The sequence below is a fragment of the Oncorhynchus mykiss genome, chromosome 11, assembly GCF_013265735.2.
Source record: "Oncorhynchus mykiss isolate Arlee chromosome 11, USDA_OmykA_1.1, whole genome shotgun sequence".
NCBI classification, from domain to species: domain Eukaryota; kingdom Metazoa; phylum Chordata; class Actinopteri; order Salmoniformes; family Salmonidae; genus Oncorhynchus; species Oncorhynchus mykiss.
The window spans coordinates 19,501,112-19,526,603 of NC_048575.1; the positions used below are offsets into that span (position 1 = coordinate 19,501,112).

The 25,492-nt window shown below is 41.3% G+C and overlaps 1 protein-coding gene across 1 annotated transcript in view; it reads left to right on the plus strand.

Moving 5' to 3' along the window:
- Positions 1-25,492, plus strand: part of pola1 (polymerase (DNA directed), alpha 1) — a 94,445-nt gene that overhangs the window by 34,170 nt on the left and 34,783 nt on the right. Inside the window, exons 27-29 of the mRNA XM_021620436.2 lie at positions 24,609-24,641; positions 24,921-25,013; positions 25,203-25,408. Of these exons, the coding sequence (XP_021476111.2) occupies positions 24,609-24,641; positions 24,921-25,013; positions 25,203-25,408 (332 nt within the window). The remainder of the gene's footprint in view (positions 1-24,608; positions 24,642-24,920; positions 25,014-25,202; positions 25,409-25,492) is intronic.

Here is a 25,492-nt window from a genome sequence, read left to right on the forward strand (position 1 = left end):
AAAAATGTAATCTGTGAATACTTGAAGTATACCTTGTAGTTCGTTCATCAAGTTATGTTGCTACAGTGAGACTGACATGCAGGCACAACTGCTAGCATGAAAAACCCATATATTCAATTGGTAAGAAATGGGAATGAATGCTCATGAAATAGGCTATCGTGCATATATCAGCACATTAGTCTCAATTGTAGATAAAGTATGATCACTTATCTGAAAGCCTACTAAAAATATATATTTCAAGTGTTTATCTGAGGGTAGCCTCAAAGCCAACGGTTTTTTTCAGCTTTGAGACTGGCCACGAGTGGGAACTTACACATTGTCAATAACTTAATAATAAAACGTGAATTGGTTTATAATAAAATAAAATAATGTTAATAACAACCAGATGAATTAGTTGAAACATTAAATAACAGAACAAATAACAGATGCAAGTTGGCTTAACATGTATACCTTAAACTTTTCTACTATGGGGGATTTTAGATTGACATAGGCTAGTGATTTTGCTGTTTGTTGCTTGTCTTCTTGGCTTCTTCTGAAGATGTGCTTTGGAATTTGGTAAGAAGGACGCATGCAGGTGCATGTTCTGTTAAGACAAAGAACCATAATATAAAGGTGATTTCTGTCATTCTGAGCACTGTGGGTGGACATCCCAATCATGCACCCAATAAAATGCTGCTGGTTAAATGTCCGGTGCTGCATTTTCCTAATGGAAACCCTGCCGTGTGTGTGCATAGTGAGGGTAGGGCCATATTTCAGGACTGCGGAGGACACCTAAAACACTTTGTTGTAATTAATTGAGTCTCTGACTGTGTTTAAAATCTGACAGACGCCTGTAGGGAAGTCAGCATGGAAGGAATGGCCAGGTTTGTAGGTGAGGGCTAAGGGGGTAGAATGAAAGAAGAGGCATGGCGCTAAGGCTAGGGGACGGTTGTTATTAGGGGTGTGCACGTTTTTAAACTTTTTTTTGTGTACAAAGTTCAAATCACAGTTCAGTTATCACAAAACATTATTTTCGACATTATAGCCTAACTTGATGATAGGCTATAAAGGCCTGGGTGAAGTTGTGCAATTTTAACTAAAACCTGAGAAAAATGTGAACTTTAGGCAACTTTTGTGAATTAGCGAGGCAAGACATTGAGAGATTCAGATGATTGAGACAGGTGCGCACCATTTTTTTTTTTTTTTTGCCTGCCCCCTCGCTCTGGCTCGCCTGGGGCCGTATTCATATGTGACCGACCGGCTCGATTCGGTCTTGTGTAGCACAATTTTAAATTGTGTTTTTTACATTTGATGAAGGTAGAGACTTAGACATAAAAAAAATGGTACAGTGCCTTTGGAAAGTATTCAGACCCCTTGACTTTTACAACATTTAGTTACTTTGCAGCCTTATTCTAAAACTGATTTGATTTTTTTTTCTCAGGAATCAAAACACAATACCCCATCATGACTAATCGAAAACAGGTTTTTAAGAAACTTAAAAAAAATAATAACATTCCTTATTTATAAGTATTCAGACCCTTTGCTATGAGACTCGAAATTGAGGTCAGGTGCATCCTGTTTCCATTGATCATCGTTAAGATGTTATTACAACTAGATTGGAGTCCACCTGTGGTAAGTTCAATTGATTGGACATGATTTGGAAAGGCACACATCTGTCTATATAAAATCCCACAGTTGACAGTGCATGTCAGAGCAAAAACCAAGCCGTGAGGTTGGAGGAATTGCCCGTAGAGCTCCGAGACAGGATTGTGTCGAGGCACAGATCTGGGGAAGGGTACCAAAACATTTCTGCAGCATTGAAGGTCCCCAAGAACACAGTGGCTTCCATCGTTTTTAAATGGATGAAGTTTGGAACCACCAAGACTCTTCCTAGATCGAGAGAAAGATGAACGGAGCAAATTACAGAGATCCTTGAGAAGGATCCTTGATGAAAACCTGCTTCGGAAAGTATTTAGGCCCCTTGACTTTTTCCATATTTTGTTATGTTACAGCCTTAATCTAAAACTGGTTAAATGTTGTTTTTTTTCTTTTCTCATCAATCTACACTCAATACCCCATAATGACAGAGCAACAAAACAAAGGAAATATCACATTTACATAAGTATTCAGACCCTTTACGCAGTACTTTGTTGAAGCACCTTTGAAAGCGATTACAGCATAGAGTCTTCTTGGTATGATGCTACAAGCTTGGCACACCTGTATTTGGAGTTTCCCCCATTATTCTCTGCAGATCCTCTCACGCGCTGTCAGGTTGGATGGGGGGGGCGTTGCTGAACAGTTATTTTCATGTCTCTCCAGAGATGTTTGATTGGGTTCAAGTCCGGGCTCTGGCTGGGCCACTCATGGACATTCAGAGACTCGAAGCTACTTCTGCTTTTTCTTGGTTGTGTGCTTAGGGTCGTTGTCCTGTTGGAAGGTGAACCTTCACCCCAGCCTGAGGTCCTGAGGATTCTGGAGCAGGTTTTCATCAAGGATCTCTCTCTTTTATTCTGTTAATCTTTTCCTCCATCCTGACTAGTCTCCCAGTCCCTGCCGCTGAAAAACATTCCCACAGCATGATGCTGCCACCACCATGCTACACCGTAGGGATGGTGCCAGGTTTCCTCAAGACGTGATGCTTAGCATTCACACCCTCAAATAACGTGGGTGTGTGTTCAGTCTTCAGTCTGTTGCATGTTGAAGGGCCCTGCTTTACTGAAGTTGCGAGACATTGTAAGCCAAGAAATTGCCAGATACAACATTCCATTGCGGGATACAGCTTTGATTGCCGATAGATTAATTTATGTAGCCAGGCATAAAATAAACAGCTGAACCTAGTTCCTCTACTAGATCCTTTATGAGAATGAAAGGAAAAAAAACTGTTGGAGGTTGTCTTCTGCAGTGTTCAACCAATCCAGTAAAATTTGAGGAGTTAAGATGGAGTGTCGCCTTCGTAACCCTTTAGACCCCAATAGAATTCTATAATGCTGCTGTAGGTTACTGAGAATTTTCAAGATAACGTACAATTTCTCACACATTTTTAAACCGACACAGCTCAAAAACAATGAATAAATGACGACAATTACAAGTGAACTTAAATTTAAAGAGCACAACCTCTTTAACCCCCAAGAGTTGATGTCTGCTCCCCTGCGGAAATCAAAAAAATCCCCATAACAATCTCAGTTTAAGCAAGATGCCTCTGTTTTTTCGTGTTGGATGCTACTCAATGCACCGCATCCACCGATGTTGCACTTCCGCATCTGCGGTGAAAAGTGGCAGAGCGAGAGCGGTGTTTGTCAGACCATGAGACATCCAGAAAATCGGTCTTCTCGTACAATCATCTGTAGCGTCCGAACGGTTTGGCCTGCAAACTAGTATGACCCCTCTATGGAAAGAGACTCTCACGAACACGATGGTGGTATCTGTTTTGCTCTACGACCCCCACAAGCGTCTTGGGACTCGGCACAGCCAATCTGCCAACTTCTCTCTGTAGCGTCCGAACAGTTTGGGCAACACACTAATATGACCCCTCTGTGGAAAGGTGAAAACGTACAGTACCAGTCAAAAGTTTGAATGAGCAGGTGTGTCCAAAGGTTTTTCTTTATTTTAACTTTTTTATACATTGTAGAATAATAGTGAAGACAAAACTATGAAATAACACATATGGAATCATGTAGTAACCAAAAAAAGCGTTAAACAAATCAAAATATATTTTGTGTTTGAGATTCTTCAAAATAGCCACCCTTTGCCTTGACAGCTTTGCACATGCTTGGAACTATAGACTCCCCTCTGGTGTGCTCTCCCTCTCAATGTTCCTCTTCCTTTCCTCTCCACATCTCTATCCCTCCCATCATCTTAACTCTTCCTCCCTGCCTGCTGCTGAGCCCTGACTCTCCACATCACTTCCCTTGCTTTCACTGAACTAGAGGAACAGTAACAGAGGGGATCAGAAGAACAAATATTATTCCATTGTGGTAGGGTTGGGCGATATCCAGATTTTCATATCGTCATGCTGTCCTCTCACCCCTGGAATTATGTTATTACCGGCTTAGTACACAAGGGGGCGCCAGAAAACGCAAGAAAGCCCATTGGGCGTCTAGTACCAGAATGCTAACAAAATAAGCACAAGTAATGGTGAATTTCCATGTAGGCTGCTAATTAAATATGCTAACAAGCCAAACGAAAATAAACAAATTGCAAAGACCTGCAATCCTGCCCATAAAGTTATACATAGGAGCTATCGAATGTCATTTTTGGTGAGTTTCGACGTTTACAAGCAGATGTGAACGAGAGACGTTGTGCAAATGAACAGTTTTGAGGCATGCTTGTCTGAAGAAAGAACGGCACTGGCTCTCTAGCTGCTTATCTACAGCTGTGTCTGTGTGGAGTTCTGAAGTCGCTAGGGCAACAGGCCTGTCTGCTCTGCTCTGAGAATAGGGGGGAGGAGCAGACAGGCCTAAGAACTGAGAGGAGAAAAAATGCAAGGAAATCAAAATAGCAGCTGTACAAATAACTAATCCAAGGGGCTTTGATTTCTCAAACACAGCAGAAAGCTAACACAATATGATGCCCCGTCACCTTATCAATTCAGCCGCTTACTTAGATAACACAACCCCTAAGTTTAACTTGCTAACACAGAATTCTGCATTTTTCATGCAGGGAAAAAAATAAAACGCATAAATATCTTGCTGCGTTTTGAAAACGCATATCTAAAATTCTTATTGTAATTTCTGCTCGGCATCAGAATAATTTTGTGCTTCAGTTGCACTTCTAAACTCGGATGAGAATTTAAGAAATGGCATTCTATCATCACCATCAGGCAGACAGCACTACAGCCTATTTTTCTCTGGTAAAATGCAAGATCAACTTGAAGCAAAACATTAGGAAATGTAGCTGACTACATTATTTCTATGATAGGCCTAAACATTAAAATATGGTGGCCATGCATAGTTTTTGAAAAAGATACTTGGCTTTTTCATTGTCGCCAAGTCGTGTTGGACTTCTGTCATCTGATGAAAATGAAGCTATTTACTGCCGAATGTGTTGCACTAATGTAATTCCTGTATAGTTCCATCTCCCTGATCACTTGATTGAAGAAAGAAAAAAAACGGACTTTCAATATAAAACGCGACCCCCGTTTAATACACAGCTGAACTTACCTGCTCCCGCGTTTATAAACAAACTGGCTCAACTGTTCTGGTGAACTACTTGAGCTTCATAATGTAAAATAATGTGACTGGTGAAATGAAGAACGCGATCTGCTTCATCTCCTAACGCATTGCACAAGTTGACTGCAGATATTTACCTAAAAAATAGATACAAATATTAAAATGTTTTGAAAAACTTAAAAGAAAATGTTTCAACGGTATTGAAAACCCCTCCTGTGGCTATTTCCAAATACCCCGGTATATACGGAATAAATTGTGGTCAGGATAATCTCTCTTTTTCACTGACACACACTCTCCCTCCCTCACTTTCTTTTCCTCAGCCATACACATACTATTCTAACAATCACCTCAGGGGTTTCCATAATAAATTGTCATAGTTACAACACGCCTCCCATTTTACACACACACACACAGTAAAATCATGTGGTACCCAAGGAAGAGTAGCAGCTGCATGAGAAACATTTAATGAGAATTCTAATAAACTAAATCATGATGCTATACAGCACTTTCAATCAACCAATCAATCAAATCACATTACACACACACAGATACAGTATCATCATAAAGCTATATAGCACTTGTATTTAATCAGTCATCAATCAAAAGTATTTTATAAAGCTCTTAGTTGCCAGATTGTTTTTGTTCGTTTGTGTGCATATACACAGTGTACAAAAGATTAAGGACACCTGCACTTTCCATGACATAGCTTTCACCTGGTCAGTCTATGATCCCTTATTGATGTCACTTGTTAAATCCACTTCAATCAGTGTAGATTATGGGGAGGATGTTTAAGCCTTGAGACAATTGAGACCTAACTAGATTGTTTGTGTGCCATTCAGAGGCTGAATGGGCAAGACAATATTGCCTTTGAATGTGGTATGGTAGTAGGTGCCAGCCACACCAGTTTGTCAAGAACTGCAATGCTGCTGGGTTTTTCACACTCAACAATTTCCTATGTGTATCAAGAATGGTCCACCATCCAAAGGACATCCAGCCATCTTGACACAACTGTGGAAAGCATAGGCCAGCATCCCTGTGGAATGCTTTCGACATCTTGTAGAGTCCATGTCCTGATGAATTGAGGCTGTTCTGAGGGCAAAAGGGTGGGTGCGAAACTCAATATTAGGAAGGTGCCCTTAATGTTTTGTACACTCAGTGTATGTTTGTCAGACTGATGGCTAATCAAACAGGATAGATCTATGGCTCGGTGCTATAGACAAATCTAATCACTTTTTGATGGTATGGCGGTAGTTGATGGTATTTTATGTTTTTAAATACAAGTTCAAATATGCTTTGAGTAGTTCATGACACACGGGTGGCAACACAAATAAGTGATTTCAATGGGGCATTCTCCGTTCATACTGTTTAATCCTACTCCAAACAAAAATTATTTTCAGCATTTTGATCCATTTCTAAATTTACTGCACGCTTACTGTATTATCATTTCCACACTGCCACGCAGTATATGTGCAACAAAATATAGGCCTAGTTAATTGAACTGTTGGAATCATGGAAATATAATGATTATTCTAAATCTGTAGTTGCAATATAGTGGCCAGCACCTTGAATATATTCTTTGACATGACAACGAATGGATAAACCAGGGGGAAATTGACAGGGTAGGAAAAAAAGTGTTGGTCAGTGTTTCCAGGTGAACCTAATTAGATGTTAGAGCTTACTTCATCTAGCTAGGTTAACTAGCTTGTTCTGCGTTTCGTATAAGCAATCCGATGCCTGTTCATTTACCATCGAATCACAGCCTACTTCAACTTGATGATTTAACAAAAGCGCATTCGTGAAAAAAGCACAATCGTTGCAATAATGTACCTAACCATAAACATCAATGCCTTTCTTAAAATCAATACACAAGTATTAAACCTGCATATGTAGTTAAAATAAATTTATGTTAGCAGGCAATATTAACTAGGGAAAATTGTGTCACTTCTCTTGCGTTCAGTGCAAAAGCAGAGTCAGGGTATATGCAGCAATTTGGGCCGCCTGGCCTGTTGCGAATTGTTGAAAGGCTGTTTATTCCTAACAAACACCGTCATTAATTTGTCCGAATTTTACATAAGGATGACGTAACATTGAAGGTTGTGCAATGTAACAACGCACTAGATGACCAGTTTTGATAGCCCGTAGCCATACCCTCATCCTACTCCTCCTCTGTTCCTCGGGTGATTTGGGGGTTCACCCAGGCCCTGCGTGTCCCCAGGCACGCTCATTTGTTGACTTCTGTAACCGAAAAAGCCTTGGTTTCATGCATGTTAACATCAGAAGCCTCCTACTTAAGTTTGTTTTATTCACTGCTTTAGCACACTCCGCCAACCCTGATGTTCTAGCCGTGTCTGAATCCTGGCTTAGGATGGCCACCAAAAATTCTGAAATGTTCATCCCCAACTACAACATTTTCCGTCGAGATAGAACTGCCAAAGGGGGAGGGGTTAGCCTGCAAAGTTCTGTCATACTTTCCAGGTCTATGCCCAAATAGTTCCTATTTTGCAACAAAGCCTCCTTTTCTCACTCCGCCAAACATACCCTCGTAAAACTGACTATCCTACCAATCCTCGACTTCTTCGATGTCATTTACAAAATAGCCTCCAATACTCTACTCAGCAAACTGGATGCATTCTATCACAGTGCCATCCGTTTTGTCACCAAAGCCCCATATACCACCTACCACTGCGACCTGTATGCTCTAGTCGGCTGGCCCTCGCTACCTATTCGTCGCCAGACCCCCACTGGCTCCAGGTCATCTATGTCTATGCTAGGTAAAGCTCCGCCTTATTTCAGCTCACTGGTTACGATAACAACACCCACCCGTAGCACGCGCTCCAGCAGGTATATCTCACTGGCCATCCCCAAAGCCAACATCTCCTTTGGCCGCCTTTCCTTCCAGTTCTCTGCTGCCAATGACTGGAACGAATTGCAAAAATCGCAGAAGCTGGAGACTTATATCTCCCTCACTAACTTCAAGCATCAGCTTTCTGAGCAGCTAACTGATCGCTGCAGCTGTACATAGCCATCTGTAAATAGCCCATCCAATCTACCTACCTCATCCCCATATTGTTTTTATTTACTTTTCTGCTCTTTTGCACAGTATTTCTACTTGCACATCATCATCTGCACATCTATCACTCCAGTGTTAATTTGCTATATTGTAATTACTTTGCTATTATGGCCTATTTATTGCCTTACCACCTCACACCATTTGCACACAATGTATATAGACTTTCTTTTTTTCTATTGTGTTATTGACTGTACGCTTGTTTATTCCATGTGTAACTCTGTGTTGTTGTGTGTGTCGCACTGCTTTACTTTATCTTGGCCAGGTCGCAGTTATAAATGAGAACTTGTTCTCAACTAGCCTACCTGGATAAATAAAGGTGAAATAAAAAATAACAATTTAGTCTTGGGTTTGCCACCCGGTCAATTAAATACGGAAAGGTTCCGTAGTTTACTGAAAGATTAAACGTTTCGTTTTCGAAATAAGAGTTTCTTGATTTGACCATATTAATGACCAAAGGCTCGTATTTCTGTGTGTTTATTATATTATAATTAAGTATGTGATTTAATAGAGCAGTCTGACTGAGCGGTGGAAGGCAGCAGCAGGCTCGTAAGCATTTATTCAAACAGCAGCTCTTAGCAATGCTGGGATGTACAACCCTGTTTATGACTTCAAGCCTATCAACTCCCGAGATTAGGCTGGCAATACTAAAGTGCCTTTAAGAACATCCAGTAGTTAAATGTATGTGAAATACAAATGGTATAGAGAGAAATAGTTCTATAAAACTACAACCTAAAACTTCTTAACTGGGAATATTGAAAACTCATGTTAAAAGGAACCACCAGCTTTCATATGTTCTCATGTTCTGAGGAAGGAACTTAACCGTTAGCTTTTTTACATGGCACATATTGCACTTTTACTTTCTTTTCCACATGGCACATATTGCACTTTTACTTTCTTTTCCAACACTGTTTTTGCATTATTTAAACCAAATTGAACATGTTTCATTATTTATTTGAGACTAAATTGATTTTATTTATGTATTATATTAAGTTAATATTGTTCATTCAGCATTGTTGGAATTGTCATTTATTACAAATAAATAAAAATCATCCGATTTAATCGGTATCTGCTTATTTTTCTTCCTCCAATCATCGGTATCGGCGTTGAAAAATCATAATCGGTTGACCTCTAACAGAACTGGTAGTACAAGTGCAATGCTTAACCACCTGGAAGGGATGCATCGTGATACGCAAACCGTTGCTGGCAGCAGCATTATGAATTTGCATGGATCTAAAAATATATATTTATATTGTTTTAATGGAAACCGGATAAATGGCTGTTTTAAACATTACGATTTGTTATGTAATTGTCACATCCCTAGTCGTTATGGGTACCAGGGGAGGGTGGGCAGGATTAATTATGTGTGTGTGTGATAAGATCTGGGTAAATACTATTCCCTGTGCTCATAGCTATCCCCTTTTCCCCTGTACTCACATTTGTTACAATCAATGAAGCCACTTCCAAGAATAAATAATGGACATGTGTATCTTAGTACACCATACACTAGTTGAACCCATCTCTCTCCCTCAGGGTGTGTGTTATAGTCCATGTTGTTGCACAATCCCCAATCTTCCTAAATAGTGGGATTGGCTGGTAATATGCCTGTACTTAACAAATAGTCATGTTGGGAGAGGAATACTATGGCAAAAAGTATGTTTTCTGTTTTCTCAGCAAAAAAATACAGTAAATATTCTATATATCTTAAAGCATGTTAACACCCCTTCAAATTAGTGGTTTTGGCTATTTCAGCCACACCTGTTGCTGACAGTTATGTAAAATCCAGCACACAGCCATGCAATCTCCATAGAGAAACATTGGCAGTAGAATGGCCCGTACTGAGGGGCTCAGTGACTTTCAAACTGGCACCATCATAGGATTCCACCTTTCCAACAAGTCAGTTGGTCACATTTCTGCCCTGCTAATGCTGCCTCAGTCAACTGTAAGTGCTTTTATTGTGAAGTGGAAATAACCGCAAAGTGATAGGTCACACAAGCTCACAGAATGGGACCCCCGAGTGCTGAAGCATAGAGCATAAAAATCATCTGTCCTCGTTTGCAACACTCACTAACGAGTTCCAAACTGCCTCTAGAAGCAACATTGGCACAATAACTGTTTGTCGGGAGCTTCATGAAATGTGTTTCCATGGCTGAGCAGCCCCACACAAGCCTAAAATGATCATCCGCAATGCCAAGCATCGGCTGGAGTGGTTTAAAGCTCGCCGCCATTGGACTCTGGAACAGTAGAAACGCGTTCTCTGGAGTGATGAATCACACTTGACCATCTGATAGTCCAATAGACGAATCGGTGTTTGGCGGATGCCAGGAGAACGCTGCCTGTCCCAATGCATATTTCAAACTGTAAAGTTTGGTGGAGGAGGAATAATGATCTGGGGCTGTATTTCATGGTTTGGGCTCCTTGGTTTCCATGATATGTTCCGAAATATAGTGGAAAGCCTTCCCAGAACAATGGAGGCTGTTATAACAGCAAAGGCGGGACCAACTCCAAATTAAGGCCCATGATTTTGGAGTAAGATGGTCGACAAAAAGGTGTTTATATACTTTTGGACATGTAGTGTATATTTCAATGGGTGTGAGTGTATTTACTTATCTCGTTGTCCAGACTGAAAATAAAGTACTACACTTCTATAGGGCTTTTCATAACATAAATATTTCCATGGTTATTACTGTATAACAACAGGTGGGAGGAATTTGTAAGTGTAATTTATGAAAATGGTAATGACTGTCTAACAGAGTTAGGTAAATCATATTTTTCTTAGTAGAGTTTTAAGCTCACAGTATCTGATTGTAATGTAAAGTTATTGTTGTAGGTAATAATTGGGATCATTGTTGTATGACGACAGTATATGTAATACCATAGAGCTGTGTGTGTAGAGAAAATAACAACATTGTTGGGTAAGCTCATGGGGGGGATGTTTGTCGCTTTGTTAAAAACTGCTGGTGCGCGATCTCTAATATTAAGACTCGAGGTTCTGCTCTCCTGTGTTAGATTACCTCAAGCTGTAGACCATACTATTTACCAAGATTATTTTGCATCTGTCTATTTACCACAACAAACTGATGCTGGCACTAAGATCGCACTTAACGAGCTGTATAAGACCGTAAGCAAACAAACAAATGCTCGTCCAGAAGCGGCACTCCTAGTGGCCGGGGACTTTAATGGAGGAAAACTGAAATCCGTTTTTACCTACATTACCGATCAAAAGTTTTAGAATGCCTACTCATTCAAGAATGAGTTTTCTTTATTTTTACTATTTTCTACATTGTAGAATAGTAGTGAAGACATTAAAACTATGAAATTACACATGGAGTCATGTAGTAACCAAAAAAGTGAGCCAATCAGTTGTCGTGACAAGGTAAGGGTAAATACAGAAGATGGCCCTATTTGTTCATATTATGGCAAGAACATCTCAAATAAGCAAAGATAAAGGACAGTCCATCATTACTTTAATACATGAAGGTCAGTCAATACAGACCATTTAAAGAACTTTAAAAGTTTGGAGTGCAGTCGTAAAAACCATCAAGCGCTATGAGGAAACTGGCTCTCATGAGGACCGCCACAGGAAAGGATGGCTAGCTAGTTAGTGGGGTGCGCGCTAATAGCGTTTCAAACGTCATTCGCTCTGAGACTTGGAGTAGTTATTCCCCTTGCTCTGCAAGGGCCGCGGCTTTTGTGGAGCGATGGGTAACGCTGCTTCGAGTGGGGCTGTTGTCGATGTGTTCCTGGTTTGAGCCCAGGTAGGGTCGAGGCGAGGGACGGAAGCTATACTGTTACACTGGCAATACTAAAATGCCTATAAGAACATCCAATAGTCAAAAGGTATCTGAAATACAAATGGTATAGAGAGAAATAGTCCTATAAATACTATATTAACTACAACCTAAAACCTCTTACCTTGGAATATTGAAGTCTCATGTTAAAAGGAACCACCAACTTTCATATGTTCATGTTCTGAGCAAGGAACTCAAACGTTAGCTTTTTTACATGGCACATATTGCACTTTTACTTCTCCAAGACTTTGTTTTTGCATTATTTAAACCAAATGGAACATGTTTATTTATTTGAGGCTAAATAGATTTTTATTTATGTATTATATTAAGTTAAAATAAGTGTTAATTCAGTATTGTTGTAATTGTCATTATTACAAATAAATAAAAATTGTCAGATTAATCGGTATCGGATTTTTTTTTGGTCCTCCAATAATCGGTATCGGTATCGGCGTTGAAAAATCATAATCGGTCGACCTCTAGCTTCAATACAGGACTAAGATCAAATCCTACTACACAGTCTCTGATGCTTGTCAGATGTGTCGGGGCTTGTACTCCGTGTTAGTTTGAAAAGTGAAACCCAGCCGCAAGCTGGCCAGTTACGTAAGCCTACCAGACGAGCTAAATGCTTTCTATGCTTGCTTTGAGGCAGGCAACACTGAACCACGCAGAGGAGCACCACTTGTTCCGGCGGCTGTGTGATCACATTCTCTGTAGCCGATATGAGTAAGACCTTTAAACAGGTTCATATTGCTGACGACACAGCGGTGGTAGGCCTGCTCACTGATGACGATGAGAAAGCCTATAGGGAGGGGATCAGACACCTGGCATTGTTGTGCCGGTACCACAACCTCCCTCAACGTCAGCAAGACAAGGAGCTGATTGCGGAATACAGGAGAAGGAGGGCAGAGCACACCCCCATTCATATCGAAGGGGCTGTAGTGGAGCGGGTCGAGAGCTTCAAGTTCTTCGGTGTCCACATCGCTAAAGAGATATAGTGTTCCACACACAACAACACATCTGTGAAGAGGGCACGACAACGCCTACACCCTCAGGAGGCTGAAAAGATTTGCCGTGGGCCCACGGATCCTCAAAGTTCTACAGATGCACCATTGAGAGCATCTTGACTGGCTGCATCACTGCATGGTATGGCAATTGCTTGGCATCCGACCACAAGGCGCTACAGATGGTAGTGCGCACGGCCCACTACATCACTGGGGCTGAGCTCCCTGCCGTCCAGGACCTCTACTAGGCGGTGTCAGAGAAAGGACCTACAAGTTTTCCAGACTCCAGCCACCCAAATCATAAAAGGTTCTTTCTGCTGCCGCACGGCAAGCAGTACCGGTGCACCAAGTCTGGAACCAACAGGACCCTGAACAGCTTCTACCTCCCAATCCATAAGACTGGGTAGCTATTTGGTTAACTATTTAACTGTCGGCATTGATTATTTTTGTACAAACCTTTTTGATTCATCACATACGCTGCTGATACTGTTTATTATGCCACTTTATTCCTAGTTATATGTACATATCTGCGTCAATTACCAAAAAACCCCTGCACATCGACTCGGTACTGATATATTGCCAAGTTATCATTATTCATTGTGTATTCATTATTACGTGTTTTACTTTTCTATTTCTCTTTATTCTTTCTGTCTGCTCGTAAGTAAGCATTTCACTGTTCGTCTACAACCTGTTTTTTACGAAGCATGTGACAAATAACATTTGAGGTGAGGTGGTTGTATTAAATCGGACCTAGTTTTACAACAGATGTACCCTCCTGAGATTACACATGACCGCACTGCCAAGGAATCCACTAGGACAGGTGCGTGTCACTCATGTAGTGTGTGAAAGTCTGTGTGTGTGTCCGCTCTTTGACAGGAGTGTGTGTGTCCGCTCTTTGACAGGGCTTAACATACCTCTGATCTGGACGGGCTGTGTGTGTGTTGGGGTAGAGGGCGCAGAATTCCCTTTCACCGAGCAAATATCTTTTTGGTGTCTTGCGTGAGGAAATGTGTTAAGGGGACATGCATATTTTGACTGCCAGTGCCTTGACTGTTGATCAATTAGGGCGTAGGCTTTATCCATCTGTTACTTCCTATCCTACCTTTCATACATTTTCTCCTCCTTTCATTGCATTCCTTTCTTCCCTCCCTTTGCATTAATTGTCTTTCCTTATTTTTGCCACATCTTCTCTCTCCTTCCCCTGCCACCTCCATCTCTACCTTACCACATTCTCCCCATCTGTTTAGGACATATACCTTTTTCACAGTCTGAACATCTCAAGTCTTTCCCTGGGTGTATCTGTATCATCTTGCGTGACAGTTTGAACTCTGACCTCCCGTTCAGTGATGACCTGTAAAACTCAGCTTGACTCCTGTGGACGTCATTCTGTTACCCAGAGGTCTCAAGTCTGTGATCCTGCCCCTGGCACCGCAGGAGGGCCCATCAGCCAGCCGCTAATTTACTGACCAGACTAATTATACACTGACAGGAGGGGAAGGGGAACGGATGGGGGAGAGGTAGAGTGAAGTGGAGAAGGGAGGTGAGAGAGGGAGTCTAGAGTGTTAGAGAGCAATGGATACTGCAGTTTAGGAGAAGACACAATGAAAATAGATATATAAAAGAGAGAAAGGGTGAGGAAAACAAGGGAAAGAGAAGATTGAGTGTATGTAACTGACTATAGTCGATCTTCACAAAACTAAACTACCATAATTCATCTGTCCCTGTGGCACCACAACTAGTTGTTTATCTGTAACATGAGTGGCGTTGTTTAGTTGTGTGTGTGTGTGTGGACTACGGTGCCTTCAGAAAGTATTCATACCCCTTCACTTATTTCACATTTTGTTACACCCTGAATTCAATATGGATTTAATATATACAAAATCTCACCCATCTACTCTACGGCTGACCCTATTTAGTCGACTGGTCGATAGGCTGTTGGTCGACAGAGATTTCTTTAGTCGAGCAGTCTCATTATTTTTTATCTTTCATGGTGCACAAGACACCTGTCTGATTCGAGCCTGTCTCAGTGGATTAATCGGTCATACTAAGACATGTGATACTGAAATTGTATGTGTTGCAACACTAATAAATCTAATATTATTTTAGAACAAATGCGCTTTCTCCTGCGTTTGATACGGTCAATGTCCGCTGTTCTGAAACAAATTTCAGTGCGCCGTAGAATTGCGCCTTTCCCTATTTTGCTATGTGCTTAAGCGCAAAGTTGACCAGCGTATTGGGATTGAGAAAAATGTGGCAGAGGCAGCAAAGACGAGTAAACACCCAGCCTTCGCCTTGATGACAGCTTTGCACACTCTTGGCATTCTCTCAACCAGCTTCATGAGGGAATTTCCTGGAATGCATTTCAATTAACAGGTGTGCCTTGTTAAAAGTGAACTTTTGAAATTCTTTCCTTAATACGTTTGAGTCAATCAGTTGTGTTGTGACAAGGTAGGGGTGGTATACAGAAGGTAGTCCATGTTATGACAAGAACAACTCAAATAAGCAAAGAGAAATGACAGTCCGTTACTTTAAGACATGGAGGTCAGTCAATATGGAAAAGCATTCCAGGTGAAGCTGGTTGAGAGAATGCCAATAGTGTGCAAAACTGTCAAGGCAAAGGCTGGCTACTTTTGAATAATCTCAAATATAACAAATATTTTGATTTGTTTAACACTTTTTTTTTGGTTACTACATGAACTTATTTCATAGTTTTGATGTCTTCACTATTACTCTATCATGTAGATTGGTACTAGGACTGTATATATCTACAGAAATTAGACCTCTTGCTTCTGTTCCCTGTTTGAGTGTTTGTTTAATAACCTACTGATTCCGTGAGCGCCAAGCCTCATGCAATGGCAGAATGTCAGATAAAGCAATTTCAGCTGTTTTTAATCTTTGCTATGCTGTAATAAAGGCTTTAAAAAAAAGATTTAATTAGAACAAACTGGTGTTGCTTATACTTTATTTACTGTATACACTTCCAAACAGGCTGAAAAATAATATTGTAATCTAGCATCTGTTTGTCACACATAATATGCACACCGCTTTCACTCTTTTATCCTCCATTTTCATGATCTCCTTATTGTTATTATAACAATTAATATTATGATCAAGTAATCTCGTTATCATTAGTAGCCTTGTATAGTAGGTATTAGTCTGCTGCTGAAAAAAACAGAAACTGAGCAATCTTGGGGGAAGGGCCTTGGTTTATATATTTCTTTTTTTCGTTAGTACAGACTTTTGTGCACTTATTTTTTTAGTGTTTTAAACTGTTCTAAATGAGCAGGGAAAAAATATTGTTATTGATCAGCAACTGTTTGGCACACACAATACTCACGCAATGCTTGCTCCTATATCCATCATTTTCCCACAACTAAATCAAGTCTTCCACATATCTGACTTCCCCTTTCCCTCCTGAGCAACCAGTAAACAATCGCCCGTTTTGAGTGTCTTTTTCGTGTCTTTCTGCATGCATTTTGGTGTCATGCGTTACTGTGTTCAGAGTTTGTTATAACCAATTTATTGATGCTTGCATGTTTCACGTAAAGAGAGCAAGGGTCGAGGGAGGGTCGAGGGATTTAAGCAAATGATGGATTTGGATAACAGAACTTTTCAGTTAGAAACAAGTAAGAAACTAAATTGCTGAAATGTTGCAATAAACACTTGCTATGCTGTGGTGCCTTTTTTGCAGCTCTCGCTGTCATTTCTTTTAACATAGTGTGACCATTGGGCTCTTTCTTGAGTAATTTGTGTGTCTTAATTATTTAATCAAACAGTAGACTATGCTTAAAGCATCAGACAAGGTCAGTGCATATGTAGTTGCTTTTATTCAGACACATAGACAGATACCCTATATATGGAAAAATAAGTTTAAACATTTAGACCAATGGATTGGTCGAAAGAACAGGACGACTCTCGGTCGACCAAGATTTGTTTTAGTCGGGGACAGTCTCTCTCTGTCTCTCTCTCTTTATATATATATATATATATATATATATATATATATATACAGTGCCTTGCGAAAGTATTCGGCCCCCTTGAACTTTGCGACCTTTTGCCACATTTCAGGCTTCAAACATAAAGATATAAAACTGTATTTTTTTGTGAAGAATCAACAACAAGTGGGACACAATCATGAAGTGGAACGACATTTATTGGATATTTCAAACTTTTTTAACAAATCAAAAACTGAAAAATTGGATGTGCAAAATTATTCAGCCCCCTTAAGTTAATTTTTGTAGCGCCACCTTTTGCTGCGATTACAGCTGTAAGTTGCTGGGGGAAGTCTCTATCAGTTTTGCACATCGAGAGACTGAAATTTTTTCCCATTCCTCCTTGCAAAACAGCTCGAGCTCAGTGAGGTTGGATGGAGAGCATTTGTGAACAGCAGTTTTCAGTTCTTTCCACAGATTCTCAATTGGATTCAGGTCTGGACTTGGCCATTCTAACACCTGGATATGTTTATTTTTGAACCATTCCATTGTAGATTTTGCTTTATGTTTTGGATCATTGTCTTGTTGGAAGACAAATCTCCGTCCCAGACTCAGGTCTTTTGCAGACTCCATCAGGTTTTCTTCCAGGATGGTCCTGTATTTGGCTCCATCCATCTTCCCATCAATTTTAACCATCTTCCCTGTCCCTGCTGAAGAAAAGCAGGCCCAAACCATGATGCTGCCACCACCATGTTTGACAGTGGGGATGGTGTGTTCAGCTGTGTTGCTTTTACGCCAAACATAACGTTTTGCATTGTTGCCAAAAAGTTCAATTTTGGTTTCATCTGACCAGAGCACCTTCTTCCACATGTTTGGTGTGTCTCCCAGGTGGCTTGTGGCAAACTTTAAACGACACTTTTTATGGATATCTTTAAGAAATGGCTTTCTTCTTGCCACTCTTCCATAAAGGCCAGATTTGTGCAATATAGACTGATTGTTGTCCTATGGACAGAGTCTCCAACCTCAGCTGTAGATCTCTGCAGTTCATCCAGAGTGATCATGGGCCTCTTGGCTGCATCTCTGATCAGTCTTCTCCTTGTATGAGCTGAAAGTTTAGAGGGACGGCCAGGTCTTGGTAGATTTGCAGTGGTCTGATACTCCTTCCATTTCAATATTATCTCTTGCACAGTGCTCCTTGGGATGTTTAAAGCTTGGGAAATCTTTTTGTATCCAAATCCGGCTTTAAACTTCTTCACAACAGTATCTCGGACCTGCCTGGTCTGTTCCTTGTTCTTCATGATGCTCTCTGCGCTTTTAACGGACCTCTGAGACTATCACAGTGCAGGTGCATTTATACGGAGATTTGATTACACACAGGTGGATTGTATTTATCATCATTAGTCATTTAGGTCAACATTGGATCATTCAGAGATCCTCACTGAACTTCTGGAGAGAGTTTGCTGCACTGAAAGTAAAGGGGCTGAATAATTTTGCACGCCCAATGTTTCAGTTTTTGATTTGTTAAAAAAGTTTGAAATATCCAATAAATGTCGTTCCACTTCATGATTGTGTCCCACTTGTTGTTGATTCTTCACAAAAAAAATACAGTTTTATATCTTTATGTTTGAAGCCTGAAATGTGGCAAAAGGTCGCAAAGTTCAAGGGGGCCGAATACTTTCGCAAGGCACTGTATATGTATATATATGAATATGAATGAATGAATGATTTGTACCTTTTTTATTTAACTAGGCAAGTCAGTTAAGTCAGCCTCCCAGGTGGCGCAGTGGTCTAGGGCCTTGTTCAGGGGCAGAACAACAGATTTTTACCTTGTCAGCTCAGGGATTCGATCTTGCAACCTTTCTGTTACTAGTCCAACGTTCTAACCACCATGCTTCCTGCCGCCCCAATACCTCATAATGAAGAAGTCTCAACATGTTTTTTGCCAATGTATTAAAAATGAGATGCAGAAATTTCTCATTTACATAAGTATTCCACACCCCTGAGTCAATACATGTTAGAATCACCTTTGGCACGGATTACAGGTGTGAGTCTTTCTGCATAAGTCTAAGAGCTTTGCACACCTAGATTTTATAATATTTGCACATTTTTTTAAAAATTCAATATCTTTTGAGATCATTGGTAGACAGCCATTTTAAAGTATTGCTAGAGATTTTCAAGCTGATTTTAAGTGAAAACTGTAACTAGGCCACTCGGGGACATTCATTGTTTTGGTAAGCAGCTACCGTGTATATTTGGACTTGTGTTTTAGGGCATTGTCCTGCTGAAAGGTAAATTTGTCTCCCAGTGTCTGTTTTTCGTCTATGATTTTGCCTGTGCTTAGCTCTATTCATTTTCTTTTTATCATACAAAACTTCCTAGTCGTTGCCGATGACGAGCATACCCATAACATGATGCGGCCTTCACCATGCTTGAAAATATGAAGAGTTTTTCTCAGTGATATGTTCTGTTGGATTTGCCCCAAACATAACACTTTTTGTATTCAGGACATAAAGCACATTTCTTAGCTGCATTTTTTGCAGTTTTACTTTAGTGCCTTATTCTAAAAAGGAGACCTGTTCTGTTAATTGTTTTATTCTGTACAGGCATCCTTCTTTTCACGCTGTCATTTAGGTTAGTATTGTGGAGTAACTACAATGTTGTTGTTTGTGTAATTAATAGCTTCACCATGCTCAAAGTTATTTTCAAAGCCTGCTTTTTACATTTTTACCCATCTACCAGTAGGTGCCCTTTGCAAGGCTTTGGAATACCTCCCTGGTTTATGTGGTTGAATCTGTGTTTGAATTTCACTGCTCGACTGAGGGACCGTACATTTATCTGTATGTGTGGGGTACAGAGATGAGGCAGTCATTCAAAATCATGTTAAACACTGTTATTGCACACAGTCCATGCAACTCATGTGACTTGTTAAGCAGATTTTTACTTCTGCTCTTATTTAGGCTTGGCATAGCAAGGTGATTGAATACTTATTGACTCGAGGCATTTCAGCTTTTCATTTTTAATGAATTGTTAAACATTTGTAAAAACATAATTCCACTTTGACATTGGGGTGTTGTGTGAAGGCCAATGACACACAATCTAAATGTTATATATTTTACATTCAGGCTGTAACACCACAAACTTAAGAAAAAGTCAACAGGTGTGACTATTTTCTGAAGTGCGGTGGTTAGTACAGTGCAGTCGTCGGTTTGGATACCACACACAAATTCCTGAGTCATGGTCAGATCACTAGTCTTTCAGTGGGGTGGCTCCTTGAGTGGTCCACCCTGTGGTCACTGACAGCAGATGGAAAACTGTCTAAATACGTCCAGACCACGCATCAATTATATGAACACTACCTCTCCTCCTCTCCCTCGCTCCACCTCTTTAATCTCAGCTGCTTTCTTTCCTAACACTACTTTCTTTCCTTCCATCTCTTTCTTCCCTGTTTTGACATTTTTAGGCACAATATTACATTCTTAGGCATGTGTGTTTGCGCGTCCATGTGCCTGTGCGTGCATGTGATGTAGGATGACCTTGGTGGTAGTCTCTAATGGACGAGGCTGTGCTGTAATTACTCAAACTTCCCCTCCTCCCTCCCTTCTCCTCACATCTCCCTCCATCCTGTATCGGAGGTATGTAGCAGCCCATAAAGCTTAAGTCCCACTCTAATTTCAGGGAGGGGAAACCACTTGTAACCTCTCCTCTCCCCGCGCTGTCGGTCTCAAATAGCCCTGTCCTTGTCCCTGCGGAGGGTTGTGTGTGTGTGTCAGCGTTTCAGATAAGAAAATGTGGCACCTGACATTTGACCTGCAGCATTTTAATTTACTGGACATTTGAGAAACTTACCAGACCCATATGCATTGGGTGCCTGATTTAGGGCGTCCACCCACGGTGCTCAGAATGACAGATTATGATAATTAATCTTAACAGAACATGCATCTTGAGGAAGCAACTGCATGTGTGCTCATTACTGAAATCCGATGCGAATTTGAATGTTAGAATAACTGTCCATTTACTTTTCCTCAACCAGCAAGACGAGTAACGAACAGCAAAATCACTACTCTCTCAATCTTTTATTCCCTGTAATAGAAAAGTGAACCTATTCTATTGGTCAGCTTGTCATTCTTTGCGAGAAAGAAATAGCCTATTCCAAACAAATTTGAGGACAGTTGTGGGACGATAGAGCCCAAATTCATACAACTAGTAAGCGTAGGCTACATAAAAACAATTTAAAAAAACAGCAAAGAGGCTGATGCAACATATATGAATGTTTAGCTTGAAATGCTGATAAACAATTTATTAACGTTTTAAGTGCAGCTATACGCACAAGGTAGTCGGCTACTCGTGAATGTTCATTCCATAATGCTATTAGGAGGATGACACCATTGTCAAAAGCGCTCCTCACCTGAGCGGTTTCATGAGACTGAGATGAAAATATTTGTTAGGAATGTAGAAAGAGGGGAGATCTACAGATGCAACCAGTAGCATGGGTTGCTAATATGACTAGGATTGTGCATTTGTCTACATGACAATGAAAGTTAATTTGAAAACAAATGGAACATAAGAGAGAAGCTACTGGTTTCATTGGCATATGGAGATCTTTATAAAATAATTGCCTCCGCGTTTGGTCGTATTTTGGCTAGGCTACTTTGAAGCAAGGTCAACATGCCTCATAATGTACTAAAACGTTCATGTTTCAAGCCATTAAGTATGTTTTTGAAATGCGTACTGCCTCCAGCTCATTGCGAAGTGGTATGTGACGCTCTGAAGCCTGCCTACCATTATATGCACTTGAATGGGAAGTGTGCTTCGATTACCAGTTGAGAAAAAATATAAATGGTAGCTTTTTTTAAATCGTGGCAATCAAAACTGTTTTTAACAAGATTTAATTCACAATTGTTCCTCAATGATATGATTGGGTTTATAGAACACATTTCACTCCAGCAGCAAGCTGTAGCTGCATCTCATGTGCTGTCTGACAGATTTTAAGCTGAAACTAGGCTGTATGCGCATGCTCCAATTTAATTCCACAAATTCATGCAAATGAACCCATAGATTGATAAGCATGTATTTACATTGCCTGGTATTTTCATTAATGAATAGGATAAATAGCATTATTTTGTGATGCGATTTCTTCTCCCGGACAATTGCCCAGCGGAGATTTTATTTATCGCCTTTCGGGTTTTTTTATCGGCAAAAAGTTGGCTACTACTGGCTAACAGAAACCCTGGGGGGGGGGGGGGGTGTGAAGGGATATGTTGCTGGTGTCAGGTCAAACTGCACCCAGTCACTCTTACCCCACCCTCAGATTAGCATCCCTGATCCTTGCACTGTACACACACACTTAACCCCCACCTGTTAGGATCCATCTGCTACAGAGGACACAGGCACAGGTGCCTTAATGTCTGTCCATCTATCCCTCAGGCTCTCTCTTTTCCTTGTTCTGTCCATTCTTCTCTTACACCTTTCCGTGATGCATTTGAACAGACACTTCACTCTTGGTTTCACTGTGTTTCTTCTCTTTTTCTCTTTGCCTGTCCCCATTTGAGCACAGCTCCATTTGTTCTCTCGCTTCATCTGTTTTTTCATTCCCACTCTCTGGTCCGTCACTCACTCTGTTGGCTATTGAGGCCATTAGGAGTCATTAGGCTCGCTGTGTGTGTGTGTGTGTGTGTGTGGGTTTGAAGGCCCGTTGCAGCGAGACTAATGGCCCTATTAGCCAATTATCCTCCATTTAATAGCAAATCACCAAGGATTTACGCGTGCGCGCGCGCACACACGCACACACAAAGATGCAAAAACAGCGGATTTTTCTGACATTGAAATCATTAGATGGGCCACAGTCCAGACAGTGGGGGGAAAAATAATAAAGTATATTTACACACACACAAACACACAGTGTATACAATACAAATTCACTATAATAGTAGACTAACTCTGTAAGCCAATCAGTGAACCAACATCATTGCCTAGGCCCTATGCGTTCTCTCCCAGACTCGTGCATAGAAAGTTTGGAGCGTAGCATAAGGTAACCAGTCCATCCAGTATGCATAATAATACAGTCCACACTCAAGGGTGATTACTATAATTGTTTTATTTTAGAGTATAGACTGGACATATGCGGTAGGATATTAGGCTAGGTATTGTATTGTACAATCATTATTTTAAAAAAATTTAATGATTTTTTTTTTATGCTTGAGCTCAAATAGGCATGTGCATAAGCTCTAATGTGCGTATGGGTGTTCTACATGCAACGTCTTAAATGCTTTGAATGAATCACCTTAAAGTGGTGTCCATTAGTGTTGTTTGCCTTTGAAACAACATCCACAACAACTATGTTTTCTACTGAGTTTCAACCTATTGTTGAACTTTTTTCTTCACATTTATCATCAGTGAGGTTTTTTAAAAAAAATGTAATGGTCAGTTTTAAGAGCATGAGACTATCTTGATAAATGTTTGTGATTTTCCATTGCATTTGCATTGATGTCAGAGTGGTTAGAGGGAAAATAGAGTACCAGGCCATTAGGACCTGATGGAGGGACAGTAGAGCCCTGAGTACCAGGCCATTAGGACCTGATGGAGGGACAGTAGAGCCCTGAGTACCAGGCCATTAGGACCTGATGGAGGGACAGTAGAGCACTGAGTACCAGGCCATTAGGACCTGATGGAGGGACAGTAGAGCCCTGAGTACCAGGCCATTAGGACCTGATGGAGGGACAGTAGAGCCCTGAGTACCAGGGCATTAGGACCTGATGGAGGGACAGTGGAGCCCTGAGTACCAGGGCATTAGGACCTGATGGAGGGACAGTGGAGCCCTGAGTACCAGGCCATTAGGACCTGATGGAGGGACAGTAGAGCACTGAGTACCAGGCCATTAGGACCTGATGGAGGGACAGTAGAGCCCTGAGTACCAGGCCATTAGGACCTGATGGAGGGACAGTAGAGCACTGAGTACCAGGCCATTAGGACCTGATGGAGGGACAGTAGAGCCCTGAGTACCAGGCCATTAGGACCTGATGGAGGGACAGTAGAGCCCTGAGTACCAGGGCATTAGGACCTGATGGAGGGACAGTGGAGCCCTGAGTACCAGGGCATTAGGACCTGATGGAGGGACAGTGGAGCCCTGAGTACCAGGCCATTAGGACCTGATGGAGGGACAGTAGAGCACTGAGTACCAGGGCATTAGGACCTGATGGAGGGACAGTGGAGCCCTGAGTACCAGGGCATTAGGACCTGATGGAGGGACAGTGGAGCCCTGAGTACCAGGGCATTAGGACCTGATGGAGGGACAGTGGAGCCCTGAGTACCAGGGCATTAGGACCTGATGGAGGGACAGTAGAGCACTGAGTACCAGGGCATTAGGACCTGATGGAGGGACAGTAGAGCCCTGAGTACCAGGGCATTAGGACCTGATGGAGGGGCAGTAGAGCCCTGAGTCCCAGACCATTAGGACCTGATGGTCGTTAGTGAGTTGAGTACTACCAATGCATGTACAGAGTGCATAAGAGGAGGTTACCGTGACTCAACAGTCACGTGGAATTTGACAGCAGTCATGACTCATGACTGCCAGTTTGGCAGGAATGCAGTCACTGCAACAGCCCTACTTGACAGTTCATTATGCTATTTGAGTGCTTTTGTATTCATGATGTTCTATACTGTGTTTCCCTTAGATCCTGATGCACACCAAAGACATGGTTCAGAAGGTGAGTACTTGTTGTACTCTAAACCTAACTGATCAATGTAATACCTCACCAGTAGTCACTACATGGCCATGTTAGAAAGAACAATGTAACAATATCCTTACTGATGACCAAGAGCTAGGTGGTGCGCACAAAATGTCACCCTATTTTTATCCTATTTTTTTATAGTGCACTTCTTTTAGCCAGGGCCCAGGGCTCTGGTTAAAATACTTTTCCGTACCATTTCGAACGCAGTACTACTTTAGACCCCACTCCTCACCTCTGACTTCCTGTGTGTGTCAGATGAATCTGGAAGTGATCTATGGCGACACAGACTCCATCATGATCAACACCAACAGCTCCAGTCTGGAGGAGGTCTACAAACTAGGAAACAAGGTAAGGAAAGGGAGGAGGGAAGGAGGGAGGGAGAAATAGAGGGGTCTAGAGAAAGAGATTCCATCGTAATCAAACTCCAACAGTTATATTTTGTGGGTTGATGGTGAAATAAAGGCTTGGAAAGTGGAATAGAGAGAACAGAATGCCAGATGGATAAAGAGAGATTGACATTGCATGTGTCTTCCCCAGGTGAAAACTGAGGTGAACAAGCTCTACAAGCTCCTGGAGATTGACATCGACGGTGTGTTCAAGTCTCTGCTGCTGCTGAAGAAGAAGAAGTACGCCGCCCTGGTGGTGGAGCCGCTGGGGGATGGCCGCTACAGCACCAAGCAGGAACTCAAGGGGCTGGACATCGTAAGAAGGGACTGGTGTGACCTCGCCAAGGAGTGTGGCAAGTAGGTGGACTCGTCAACTTGAGAACGCTATATACTGTACTTCCACTCATCCCCTTCTTCCTCTTGTATAATGCCAAGATGTCT